General features: G+C 32.9%; 1 protein-coding gene across 4 annotated transcripts in view; it reads right to left on the bottom strand.

Annotated features, from left to right (window-relative positions):
* The window catches only part of SCN3A (sodium voltage-gated channel alpha subunit 3), a 78,497-nt gene that overhangs the window by 48,110 nt on the left and 16,257 nt on the right, over positions 1-14,130 (bottom strand). For 3 of the 4 annotated variants that reach the window (XM_045559384.1, XM_045559382.1, XM_045559383.1), the window contains exons 8-10: positions 12,120-12,261; positions 11,219-11,425; positions 3,321-3,611 (exon numbers count right to left, since the gene is read on the bottom strand). In XM_045559384.1, coding sequence (XP_045415340.1) covers positions 3,321-3,611; positions 11,219-11,425; positions 12,120-12,261 — 640 coding nt within the window. Of the gene's footprint in view, positions 1-3,320; positions 3,612-11,208; positions 11,426-12,119; positions 12,262-14,130 lie in introns of all 4 variants that reach the window. The other variant, XM_045559381.1, reaches the window with a different exon arrangement.

Raw genomic sequence — 14,130 nt, 5'->3', positions numbered from 1 at the left:
ATGTGTGTACATCAATAATGTATTTGGTACGTGCCTTTAATTTGCATGTTGTTATGCCAGGGTATTTTCAAAAGCGTTCCAGATCTTTGAGCTTATTTGAAACTTCTATTCACTCTCTGGAATGTATAATAATGGGTGTGAGCACAGCTTTCAAGGCAACAGAGACCGAAAAAGAAGATAACAAAAATAGTATTCAGAAAAAATAAACCAAAAATAACACACTAGAAGATGCAGTGGAGAGGAGGGAATACCCACAGCTGTGGCAACACTTTCTCTAGGGAAAACCAGCTTTTATACTTGAAGGACTGAAAGGCCTATTTCTTTGCCTCAGACATGCCAAAACTTATGTCACAGGTATATTTTTTATCTTGTTCCAGGAAAATAAATACAGGCTTTTTTTTTTAATTTTCAGTAACAAAAGGGAAAATAGAAGAAATTAAATATGTAAGACTCAATCCTGCATGTAGGGCTTGACTAAAAGTGGGTTGGGAAGAGTCAAGATGCAAGAAGATGCAGGGAATTTTAAGCTGTTCTGGTGGAAATATATAAAGCGAATATTTGTTGGAAATACTTAGTATTTTCAGTGTTCACTGTATACCTTTAAGTACTTTTTTATTTTGTACTATTAACTTGTATTATCCATTTAAAATAAAATAATGTAATAAACCTAAAATAACATTTAAAATTTAAATTTATGCTCTCTGCTTTGACGTTTTCAGAAGATGCATTTTTTTTGAGCAGTATTCCGTGTCTATTTTATGCTTCCTGTCCTCACCACCTTCAACTGATTCTCTTTCCTGCCAGGGAGAGTCCTTTTGTGTTTACAAAACCAGAAATTGGAAGCTGCTTCTGGCATATTTCTGCTTGTTTGTTGCATTAATGCTCTCTGCCTGTCTTTACTGAGATATGCAAATTGAATGCTAATAGATTATTTCTTTTACTTTTGAAATGATCTATTTATCATCTATCTACAAATATAAAATGAACTACCTATAACATATGTATGTGCTGATTCTGTTTTTAGTATTAAAACTCTGGCCATCATCTATCCTCCCTCTTCTTTGCCTCTCTGTTGTTCATTCAGCTCTAGCGACCCAGGCCTCCTAGTTGCTCCTTGAACATTCCAGCCATACTGCCATGTCAGGGCCTTGTACTTTCTTTATCATCAGCCTGGAATGCTATTCCATAAGATAGCCCTTTCCCTTGCCTCCTCTAAATCCTTGACAAAATGTCTCCTTCATAGTGAGACCTTCCTAAAACATTCTATTTAAAATTTTATCTCCAATTATGGTCCCTGTTCCCCTTTTCCTACTTTTCCCCCCCATAGCACTTATCACCTTCTAACATAGTCTATAACTTATTTATATTGTTTATTGTCTGTACTTATCACCTTCTATCATAGTCTATAACTATTTATGTTGTTTGTTGTCTGTCTTTTCCTTCAGAAAAAAGTTCCACGAGGTCAGTGAATTGAATCTCTTTTGTTCATTGAGGTATTTTCAGCATCTAGAACTATTTCTGTCATGTAGTAGGTGATCAATAAATATTTGATTGAATGAACTAATCTACAAGTTTTCCTTTGAGCACAATATGAAATAATAAAGGAAATAATACTATTGTCAAACTCAAGTAAATATGTTCATGTAAATATTGCTACTATGCATATCCATTTGTGAGAAATTGAAGCTATTCAAAGTTTTGTTCACCCATTTAGAATTCATTCACCCATTTTAACCCAATAAGAGACTTATTCTTTGTTACAAAGATTTTCTATATATTGCTTAGTCCCTCAAAACTCTGTTAGGCATTATTATGTTATCTTACAGAAACCTTACAAAGTACAAGTGACTTGACCAAGGTCACAGAACGAGTTTGGAGTTGAGATATGTATGCAAACTTTTGTGATGTCAATCATTATGCTACAGTACCAAATATTCCTAATCCTAATAGTTCGTAATAGTTTTAAGAATGAGAAAATATCAAGGATGACTGGGTAAGCGAAAAGGAAAAAAAAGGTCTGAGAAACTGAGTTGCCCTCCAGATCTTCAAGTTAATCCCAAATATGTTATACTGATATAATATCATATTTTATATTTGTATCATGCAAGATAGTAGTAGTTGAATCTCTTGATATTGATATTATCTATAGGAAAATGGTTTTTATCTTTAACTCTTTGTGTGTTCACATGTATTTTGTGCTAACATGAGAATACTAGCTTTAAGTTATTAATATATTTTCTTTAAAAATTTGTATTTACATATTAAATATAAATTATCAAATAAACAATCACTGATAACATGCATACCCCGTTTCCTTCCAACCAAGAGCTAAATACTATATTGAATTTTGTGTTTATCACTTCTACAAAAAATTTTTTTTCTTTATAAAATGGATAGCGTACCTTTTGGTTGATATATAATTTTTTTGATTTAAATTAATCAACAGAGTATCTCTCAAAGCATTATTTTTAGGGTATAACTCTGAATAAGACTAATATGATTAGAAGAGTTTGTAATTCATAGCACATGAAATTTTAATGAAACCAAATAGTATTCAAGGTTTTAATTATGCTTATCACAGATTTTATAACTATTTATTCTTTACATCATGCAAATGTAAAGAATATATTAACTTACTAACCCATAACACTTACTAAACAACAAAAAGTTGAAACTCATCTTTCCTCTTTTACTTGAAAATATATTGAAAAATTGGGTAGTTGGCATTAAATCAGAGCAAAAATAGACTGCTTTCAATGTTGTTCTCTTAAAGAGCATTAAGGTCATAATTTCATTCCAATGTATCATGTTATGACCCTGTACCAGAAGAATGGAGACTCATCACAGCACAGTTCTCATATCAAAGGATAAAGGCAAAATCCAAAGAGGCATTTCCTTTCAAAATTTATACATAGGTTATAGCTACAACCTCAGATGATAAAGGCAGTCACCCACACACAAAGTAGATAAGTTTATCTGAGGTTTCAAAATGAAAAATATAAACACAAGATCCCAGATCTGTCTCACTGAAAAATCTGATAGGTAGGTTGTACCAAAAAGAAAAAAAGAAGAGATTAAGAAACATGGTCTCAAAATAGTAAAACGTATAAAGCTGAATACCTTAAATTAAAAGTTATTAACAGTTTAATAAAAAATCCCTTTTGATTTAAATTCTTATCACAAGTTATCACAAGAATTTAAATAACCATACTAAATGTTAGTCCCTGTAGCTCACTGAAATCAGATATTACAAAAAGGTACCAAGACAAACTACAGCAATTCAAAAGCAATAGCAATGACAACCCAATCAGAACGCTTACCTGATGGGGGGAGCAGAATTTCTTATCGCCACTCAGTCGGTTTCCATCCATGGAGAAAAGGAAGCTTCTTCTTTTGACACTGTCTTCAGATTCAGATTTGGGAAACCTGTCTCCCTCTCCTTTGTTGTTCCCTTCTACGTGTTCCCTCTGTCTTCTTTTCTTCCTTCGGTTCCTCCACTCCTTAGCACTTTTGGAGCTTAACTTTGATGCTTCTGAAGAACTTTCCAAGAGCTCTCCTAACCCACCCATTCCACTGAAATCTCTTGAAGCAGCTGATGCTGCAGCAACTGCCTGTTGTAAAACAAAGCCAGGCACTCATTAGAACATAGAACTCTGAAAATAGTTGATTATGGTACAAATGTTGCCATTTAAGACTATTAACTGTAAGTGAAAATTAAGTCTTCTGGTCTTTATTTTGTCTTACCACAAGAGTTTATACATCTCACAAACGGCTGATAACTAGAATCTGTATAGAACTCAGAAAAATCAGCAAGAAAAAAATCAAACAACCCCATTAAAAAGTTGGCAAAGGACATGAACAGAAACTTTTCAAAAGAAGATAGACTAATGGCCAATAAACATATGAAAAAATGCTCAATATCTCTAATCATTAGAGAAATGCAAATCAAAACCACAATGAGATATCACTTAACTCCAGTGACAATGGCTTTTATCAAAAAGTCCCAAAACAACAAATGTTGGCACGGATGCGAAGAGATAGGAACACTTATACGCTGCTGGTGGGACTGCAAATTAGTACAACGTCTATGGAAAGTAGTGTGGAGATAACTTAAGAACTAAAAGTAGAACTACCATCTGATCCAGCAATCCCACTACTGGGTATCTACCCAAAGGAAAAAAAGACATTCTATAAACAAGCCATCTGCATTCTAATGTTTATACCAGCACAATTCACAATTGCGAAGATGTGGAAACAACCCAAGTGCCTATCAGTACATGAGTGGATTAATAAAATGATGTGTGGCTTAATAAAATGTGGTATAGGTATACCATAGAGTACTACTCAGCCATAAAATGACAAAGTACCTATTGTATTATCCTGGAGGGAGCTGGAGCCCATTCTTCTAAGAGAAGTATCACAAGAATGGAAAAACAAACACCACATGTACTCATCATTAAGTTGGTACTATTAATAATTGATCAATGCTAACATGCACATATGGGAAGTAACATCCATAAGGTGTTGGGTGGGTGGATGGGTAAATCCACACCTAACGGATGCGGTGCTTGTTGGGCAGTGCAAACAAAATTTACGTAACCAAAGCGTCTGTACTCCCGTAATACTCTGAAATTTAAAAAAAAAGAATCCCCCTTACATTTTAAATAGCATAAAGCAATATGCAAGTCTATACATTAAGGCAAGAAAGGTTCTGGTTTTATATATCACCTGAATTGCCTTTTTTAAAAAACTATGTTGAGATTAATTTTGTTCAGGAGACAATTGTTCTCTTAAAATTATCTTCTATACTTTAAAAAGCAAAACTTACCCTAGTGGTGGTTGCTTCATCTGATTACCATTCTAATTTCAACCACAGGATTTTTCCTTCCTGTACAATCATGAATAACTGAGTGGTATTTTTCCCCTCTAAATCTGGGGCAAAGGGTTTTTTCTTTTCTTTTTCATGAACTCAAAACATTTAAAGTCTATTATTTTTACCTCTAGATGGAAGTAGTGGGAATGAACTGGCTACTTTATCCTTGTTTTCCATTTGAATTACATTTAGGACTATAGTTCACATCTCTGGGGTCATGTTATTCCCAGAGAATTTATTACAAAGCATTTTTAGTTTTAAAATTTTTGATGTTTAAAAACTATTATTAAAAATAGTAACAAATGATCAATGAATAAATTTCTGAAATAATAATTCAAGGTGTTATGAGAACTTCTTCAGATTTCTTTTTCTATATTTCAGACCTAAGCATTTTTAAGCATTTTGAGTTTCTGTACCTATTCATGAAACACAACCAGCTCTGAGGTGTTTTGTACTTTCAGTTTTATGAATAGTATTTTTAGACTGCAAATGATCTAACCATGACATAGAAAGGATATGAAATAACAATATGGTACATATCAAAGCTGAGTTTTCATTATATATTCCTGTTTTTAAACATAACTTCCTGTATATTCCTGTTTTTAAACATAACTTCCTGTATATTCCTGTTTTTAAACATAACTACAGAAGTGGAAATAATTAAATTATGAGAATATTGATTAAACTTTTTACATATGTCATTACTGGATACAATCAACCCTACTTTATCTACCATTTTGTCTATCTTCCCCACCAACTATAAGCTAGATCAGAATTGTGTCATTGTTTGTATGTTCAGTGCCTGGTATGTTACCTGACATAAAAAGGGCTCAGTAAATGATTGGTGAATAAAGATTTAAAAGGTATTTTACTGTCAACTGTCTCAGACACTGGAGTAGAGGTAGGGGGAGATCAAGACATGCTTGGATCTCATAAAAGAGTCTATGTCAAAATGGTCTCTATAACAGCAACATATTTTAAGAGGGAATAAAGATAAAACCCATTTATAATGCTTTGACAACACTTTGTGCTTTGTGTTTCTTCCTTATTCAGAAGAAGAAGCAAACCCTCCTAGTAGCTTTCATTTTTGAACCTCATTAACTAAATTTTTTTAAAAAAGTTTTTAAAACTAAAGGTACTATGCTACAAATTCTCTAGGATTAAAATGACCTTAGGGAGCGAATCATAGTACTAAATTTATGTGTTGAACTGTGTAACACGTAAAATGTGACACAGGTATTTGTTGATATTGAGCATTATATTCATTATGGGAACCCAGATCTAAAGCTTGATATAAGACAACACCCAGCATTTAAATGAAACACTAACCAGAATTTAGATATTTTTAAAATTTCATATAGTCATATAGCCAGATTTTTTATTGCATTCTTGATCATCAGTATAACCTCTAATATAATCCATGAGAGATGAAAAATATTAAGGACCCTTTATAAGTATGATTATATATGTAATATAAAGTGAATAAATGAAGTACTAATGTGTAGCAAGTTAAATATAGTTACACAGTGCTTGGTACATAGGAGGTCCATAATATGTATCATTTGTTGAAAGAAAGAATACACATATATCCTTTTTTATCCAAATAAAGTCCTTAATTCTCGTTTCCATTTTGTATGGATACAAACACTCAACACCCAGTGTTAATTGTTTATTGACTTGTTTGTCCCTAGAAACAAAGGAAGTGGTGATAATATTCCCTTACCATAATCCTGAAACTTATGTTCATTTAAATCACTTCCGAACTTTGTTTTGCATAAGACATGATTTCCCTACCTATTCTGAATAACAGTTCAAATAGCTCAAAACCAAAACAGTTTTCTAAGGCAACAAAGGTAACCTCCGACACAACACATTTTATGTGTCACTCATCAACTCAAATCTGTCACTTGTTCCACTTCCAGTGATTTGCAGATTCCCTCAAAGGCAGATGTTTCCTGTCATCTCTCATGTTTGTGTACCTGTTTATACCCAACTCCGTGACACTGCCAATGTCCTTCTTACTCAGAATAATAGTGTTACTTTCACAGCGGACTTGCTCAATTCCTCTTATACAAATAACAAATATGTGCTTAATATTTACATAGAGAATAACATTTTCTTACAACATTTCTGTATGATTCAAAATAGGGTCTATAACTCACTGTATCTGTTATGTGCTTAAAAATATAACCACATGACTAATTTTCCACATAAAGTCCAGTTAAAATCCTATTCAAACCTACAAGACATTGACTATACCCGTTTCAAGTCTATCCCCAATTATATTAGATCTTTTAAATGCCACTATTTCTAATTTTGTCCTAATGTTTACTCCTAAACTTTTTCCTATAAGACCAATATAGACAGCTATGGAATATGCTAAGCTAAGATTAGCATTTAAAGATCACAAGTTAAATGTCAAACACAAGATGATCCAGGACAAAACATTTTTTCTTTGTAGAGTTTGTCTTTCTCCATGTCATTTTTTCATTTCTACACAATGACTGGCACTGGGAGGCCCCACACAGACATTAAATAAAAATGGAAGTGATGCTAGGCTTCATGAAGTCACTGGCTAGACAGTAACTTGTGAAGAGTCATACGTGGTTAGCAAGGCTTAAGCTATACTGCAGCACAAATGATCTCATAGTTGCACTATCTCTCTCTCTCTGCCTCTAACTCTCTCCTCTGTTTCAACGTTGCCTATTTACCAGTCATCATTACCTGTGTCATCAATAAGAAACTAAAATAGATTTGGCACTGTGCCATCTCAATCATTATTAAAACACTGTACCTTGGATCAATTTAAAATTTGTACATATAAAACTAAAGCTGAGTCCAGTCATGATGATTTGGTCACTGGAATCCAATAACAGACTATTAAGTAACAGAACTGATGTTTTCTAGCTGACCTAATCATGATATGGATAATTAGGTTCTTTAAACGTTTATTAGACATAGCGTACTTTCACTTCTAAATTCAGAATGATTATACTCTTTTGAGTATAATCATTGATGCCATATTTTACTCTAAAGTGGCTGCATTTCACAATAAACTTATTCCTATACTATGTTATCTGTGTAGGATTTTCAAGCACAATACTTTGTCTGATTTGACAAATGATAATAGAATAACCCAGTGCTTTAAAATACAATTATATGTCATTTATAAATATTATTTCCTATAATGTTTATTTAAAACTTTGAATTAAAAATTGTTTTTGCCCTGTAAATAGCTATTTTATTTCATTATTTTACAAATGTGCTTTACTTATAGTGATATGAAATGAAAATCCTAAATAATTGAAATATAGTAGAACTTTCTGGCAAGCATGGGGGGTATTTTATAAGATTTTTAAGTATCACTAAATTTGTTTATAGTTTTTCTTATAAATTCAATAAAATATAACCATGTTACTATTCTATACCCAGTGGTAAGATGAAAATAGCAAAGCCAGAATATTCAGTAAATGCTGTCTATTGTCGAGCTCAATAACTAGCTAAGCAACTCATAGCTATATCTCTGTTTCACCAGCAAATGCCTCAAAGGACCTAGTGCTATATGTTGTGCATCTTCAAAGTAACTCAGAATTGTTAAATTTTGAACCTACAAATTCCAAGTATATACTGTCATTCAAATAATACTTCAAGTATCTGGAACCATTCATCTGAAAAAAAAAATTGCAAACAAGTATGTAAAAAAATTATTTGGACTTTTACTTCTGGCCAATATAGAGTAACAGGAACCAGATCTGCACTCTCTTCTGAAATAACTAATAAAACAGACAAAAATACATGTAACAATGGTTTTGAAGAAACTGAACATCTGATCAGGATGTGATGAGATACTGGGAAATGAGAAAGAAGGAAAGCAAGCTTCATGATCTTCTCAGCTTATGGCATTGAACTTCCAGACTATGGTGTGGAGAGAGAGTATCTCTATAGACACAGAGTTTACAGAGAGGAGGAGATGAAACTAAGAGTCCAGGGAAACCAAGGTGGCTTGGTTCACAGGACAGGGTACTATAGACGACAGAGCTGAACAGGAAGAAAACTCTGGAGATCTTCTGAGGTCCCCCTTGAGTACTGAGAAGAATATTCATCAATATATGTATGTTAGGAAACTACCTGAGGCCAAGGATTAGAGGGAACACCACCCAGCATGCACACTGTGCCCAAATATTGTCTGTTCCTACCAGTTACACTTGGAAGGCCTTCATTTTAAGTGGAAATTGGGTAGGGTATTTGGAAGGGTCTTCACTCACTATTGGGGCATAATTAGCCTTAGACTAAATGCTACTCTGGTCCTAACAAATATTTAAAGGTTTGAAGGTATAAAAGAATCAGACTGTTTATAAATGACATAACTATATCCCAAAACAAAGATCAAGAATTTTTATAGGAATACAAAAATATCCAGCACCCAAAAAAGTAAAATTGACAGTGTCTGGAATTCAATTGAAGACTGTCGGGAATGTAAAAAGGCAGGAATGTATGACCTATAATAAGGAGAAAAATTAATCCAAACTGACTAAGGACTGACAGAGATGTTAGAATTAGCAGACAAGGAATTTAAACAGTTGTTATAACTGTTTTCTGTATGTTCAAAATATTAATTAGAGACATGGGAAATATATAAAAAAGAAGCAGATCAAGCTTTTAGGGGCAAAACCCACAACGTCTGAGATGAAAAATATACTGGATGGGCTTAGTGGCAGATCATAGACATTGCAGAAGAAAAGATGATAAACTTGAAGCCATAGCAATAGAAACCATCCAAACTGAAACTGACAAACTGATTCTAAAAGTCATATGGAACTGCAAAGGACCTAGAATAGCTAAAAGAGCTTTGAAAAAAAAAGTTGGAGGGCTACACTATCGGATTTCCAAACTTGTTGTAAAACTACACTAATTAAGGGAATGTGGTATTGGTGTAAAGAGAGACAAATAAATCAACTGAACAGAATAGAGTCTAAAAATAGACACCTACATTCGGACAATTGATTTTTGACAAAGGTTTAAAGGAAATTTAGTGGAGAAAGGATATTTTGTTTTACAAATGGTGCTGGAATACTAAGATACTCATCTATCAAAAAAAAAGTGAATCTCAACACATAACTTGTATCTTACACAAAAATGAACTTAAAATGGGTCATTGATCTCAATGTAAAACATAAAACTATATAACTTTAGAAGAAAATATGGGAGAAAATCTTTATGGTGTTGGTTTTGCAAAAATTTTTCAGATGTAACAACAAAAGCATGATTTAAAAAAAAAGCCAAAAAAACAATTAGCTTCATAAACTGTACCTCATCAAAATTTAAAACAACTTTTGCTCTTAAAACATACTGTTAGGAGAATTAAAAAGTAAGTCTCAGACTGGGAGATAATATTTGTAGAGCGCATATATGATAACTAATTCATACTCTGAATATAAAAGAATACTCCAATCTCAAGAATAAGAAAAAAAAAACTTAAAAATTATGGGCAAAAGATTTGAACAGCCACTTCATAAAAGAAGCTATTTGGATGGAAATACAAGTAGGAAGAGATGCTCAACATCATTAGTAATTAGGAAAATGAAAATTAAGTCAGCAATGAGATAATTAGAATGACTAAAATTAAAATAATTGACTATACCAAATATTGGAAAATGTAGAAGAATTAAACTGATATGAATCAGATTTTTACTATGTCTCCCCAAGATCACCTTTCAATATATGGATTTTTTTCCGCTTTTAGTAAAATTGTGGGCTTCCCTCTCTTCTCAATACATGAATATCCCATTCACTATACCCCTAACCCAAACAGTTTTTAATATTAATAAAAATCTATAGTTGGCATCTAACTTCAGATGCCTTCCTGATATCCTGATATGGGCTGTAGCAAATACCTTTTGTACTAGAGAAATCCCAAAGAATGGTTAAACATACGTATGCATACAGTTTTCTTGTTAACATTTGAGATCAATTAACTTCAGAATAAAATCTCAAATGTCATAATTAGGGGTGAAACACTAATACTTGGAAATATCACTTATATTTCTTTTCTAAATTGAACTTGAAATTAAATCCCTCCCTTAGGTTCCATAAGACAATTACATAGTAAAACTTATCCCTGATGTATTCTCTACCCACCAGCTGATTTCTTCATGTATAATGTCTGAAAAGTTCCTTTGAATCCAACTTCAGAAACAATTTTAGGTTTGAATAGCTTTCTCTTTTCTAATGACAACGCTTGTAGATAAAATGAAAAGCCAATTCCAATTTGACCTCTACAGTACAACAATATTCCCACATAGAAACTAAAAATAATAATGAACTTTTGTTATTACCATTCCGTACCTGAGCTTCTTCCTGTTGCTTTTTAAGCTGTTCGAGCATCTGCTGAAATTCAGCCTCTTTCTGTTCTGCCTCTTCCAGTGTTGCCTGGTTCTGTTCCTCATAGGCCATGGCCACCACAGCCAGGATCAAATTCACCAAATAAAAAGAACCCAAGAAAATAACCAGGACAAAAAATATCATGTATGTTTTTCCAGCAGCACGTAACGTCTAGGGAAAAAAAGGGATAATTCTATAAGTATATTCGTATAATGTACCCAGACAAAGATCTGATTATGACAGTCAGAAAACTGATGCTTTTTAGTATCCAATTTATTTTGATCAAGATATTTTTGGTGTTAAAATGCTCAACACATGAAAATAATAATCAAATTATCTAAAGCTTGATTACAGTCTCATTTGATATAAACATATTTCAAATTAGTATTTATTGGATATATATTTGAGCCTCACTAAAACACTTTTTTGGGGTTCATAATGCAGAGCAATATGACAAGTGAAAGCACTATATCCTTCACTGCTGCCAATGGAGTTCCACTTACATTGCAGCCCACTCTCCGCATCATCTAGAGATATCTTTTTCTTCCTCTTCTAGACTTGATTAGCTATAGCTTTAATTTGAGATTTTTATATAATTTGTTTTAAAAATCTTTTAACATGTTGTTTTTATCTCCACAACTGGATTATAAACTCCTCAAAGTTGTGAACATGCTTTTCATCCCCCATACCCCCTAGCAGAATGCCTTTCATATAATCAATTAGGATTGATTAGGATTCCTAATGATCAATTAGGATTCTAGGCATAGCCCCTCTGGATTCCAGAGTGTTATGGGCAAGTATCCACACTTGTCATTTCATATATGATCATAAAAATAAATCCTATGCATGTTAATTTGGACCTTACCAACTGGTAAAGATTCTCCCAGTAGTCTTGAGTCATGAGTCGAAATAGTGACAAGAAAGCCCAGCTAAAGGTGTCAAAGCTTGTGTAGCCATAATTGGGGTTTCGACCAGCCTTCACACAGATGTATCCTTCTGGACACTGGCTGTAAGAGAGAGAAATGGAGGTAGGGTCAACATAGAAACTATAGCAATTTCAGTTGATTTGATTTATAGGAATTTTCAAAACCCAGAGTTGTTATCTGTGATGAATTATCTTCTTTCATTTCTAGAATATTTTAGGCTGTTGTTTACAGTGAAATTTATCAGATTAAATTTATTAGGAAAAAAACCCAGAAAATTTAGGTGCAAAAGAGTCAGATTCACAGACATTTACAATGGCAGAGAGTTAGCAATCACATACTTTTGGCTCTGACACCATCATTATTCTACTCTTTCCAAAGTGGTAAGAATAAATAATTAAAAATTAAAAGCCAGAAAACAGCTCATCAAGTGGGGAACCACTTAATAAGCTATTTTATCAGCCAGATAAGTTCTGTAGAATTTTCTAAAATAAAGTTTTTATTTTAGAGAAATTTTAGATTTACAGAAAAGTTGTGAAGATAATATAGACTTCCCATATATCCCATGCCCAGTTTCCAATACTGATACATTATTACTAACTGAAGTCCATACTTTAATCAGATTTCCTTAGTCTTTTCCTAATAATCTTTTTCTGTTCCAGGATCCCATACAGGATACATAGTACATTTAGTAGTTACGTCTCTTTAGGCTTCTCTTGTTTGTGAAAGTTTCTCAGACTTTCCTTGTTTGTGATGATTTCAACAGTTTTGAGGAGTACTAGTCAGGTATTTTGTAGCATGCCCTTCAAATGGGATTTGTCTAATATTTTTCTCATGATTATATTTGGTTTAGGAATTTTGGGGTGGAAGGCTACAGAGGTAAAGTAGCATTATTATCAAATCATGCCAAGGGTATATACTTATTGCTATGACTTATCATTATTGATGTTAACTCTCATCACCTGACTTGAGGTAGGGTTTGTTAGGCTTCTCCACTATAAATTTATACTTTTTTCTTCCTTTTCCATACTATACTCTTTGGAATAAAGACACTATGTGAAGCCCCCATTTAAGGAAGAGGCAGTTATGATTTCCTTAAGGGTAGAGTATGTACAAAAATTATTTGAAATTCTTCTGCATGGGATATTTTTCCATTATCCCTATTTTATTTATTTATTGAATCATTTATTTATATTAGGTAGTCATGGTTATTCATTTTATACTTTGAATTATGATCCAATGACATTTTATTTCTTTTCTTGCTCAAATTGCTGCATCTTTGGTCATTAGAAGTTTTTCAGCTGACACCTGTATCAGTTTGACATACCCCATAGTTGTGTGTGCTTTGTTTTTATTTGTTTGTTTCCTTTTTAGCACTTTCTTACTTTGGGACATTATAAGATGCTCCAGGTTCATCTTTTATATTTTCAACCCCAGTCCTAGAATCAACCATGTCTCCTAGGAATACAGGTTCCTTTTATTGGGGAATGGTATGAGAAAAAAGATCTGGGTATCAGCTATGTTTGTTGCTCCTGAGGTGTCACTGTTCCTAGGCCCTCTTAGCTGAATGAACAAGGAGAAATATGTGTGTAAACTTAATCGTTCAATGTCAATATACATACATAATGTTTTCAAGATTGTTAATTCATACTGTCATGGAAAACAACTTTATCAACTAGAGCACTGTTCTTTTTGCCTTTAGTCTTACAGACTCATTTCCAAAATTACTTAGGTTAGCACGTTATTACCCCACCTGCTGGGGTGAAGTTGTTTTGTACATTTGTAATATATTTAGATTTTTTTGTCACATTCTGTCTTTCACCCTGTGATCCCCAAACTTCACAAAAGATATTTTTAAAATTTGTACACATTAAGATCAACTCTTTTGTGTTACAAAGTTCTATGAGTTTAAAAAAAAATACTTAATGTTTCCTATTCACCATTTTAGAATCC

This window comes from Lemur catta, chromosome 8 (assembly GCF_020740605.2).
Source record: "Lemur catta isolate mLemCat1 chromosome 8, mLemCat1.pri, whole genome shotgun sequence".
Lineage (NCBI taxonomy): Eukaryota > Metazoa > Chordata > Mammalia > Primates > Lemuridae > Lemur > Lemur catta.
This window is presented reverse-complemented; position numbering and strand designations above follow the sequence as displayed.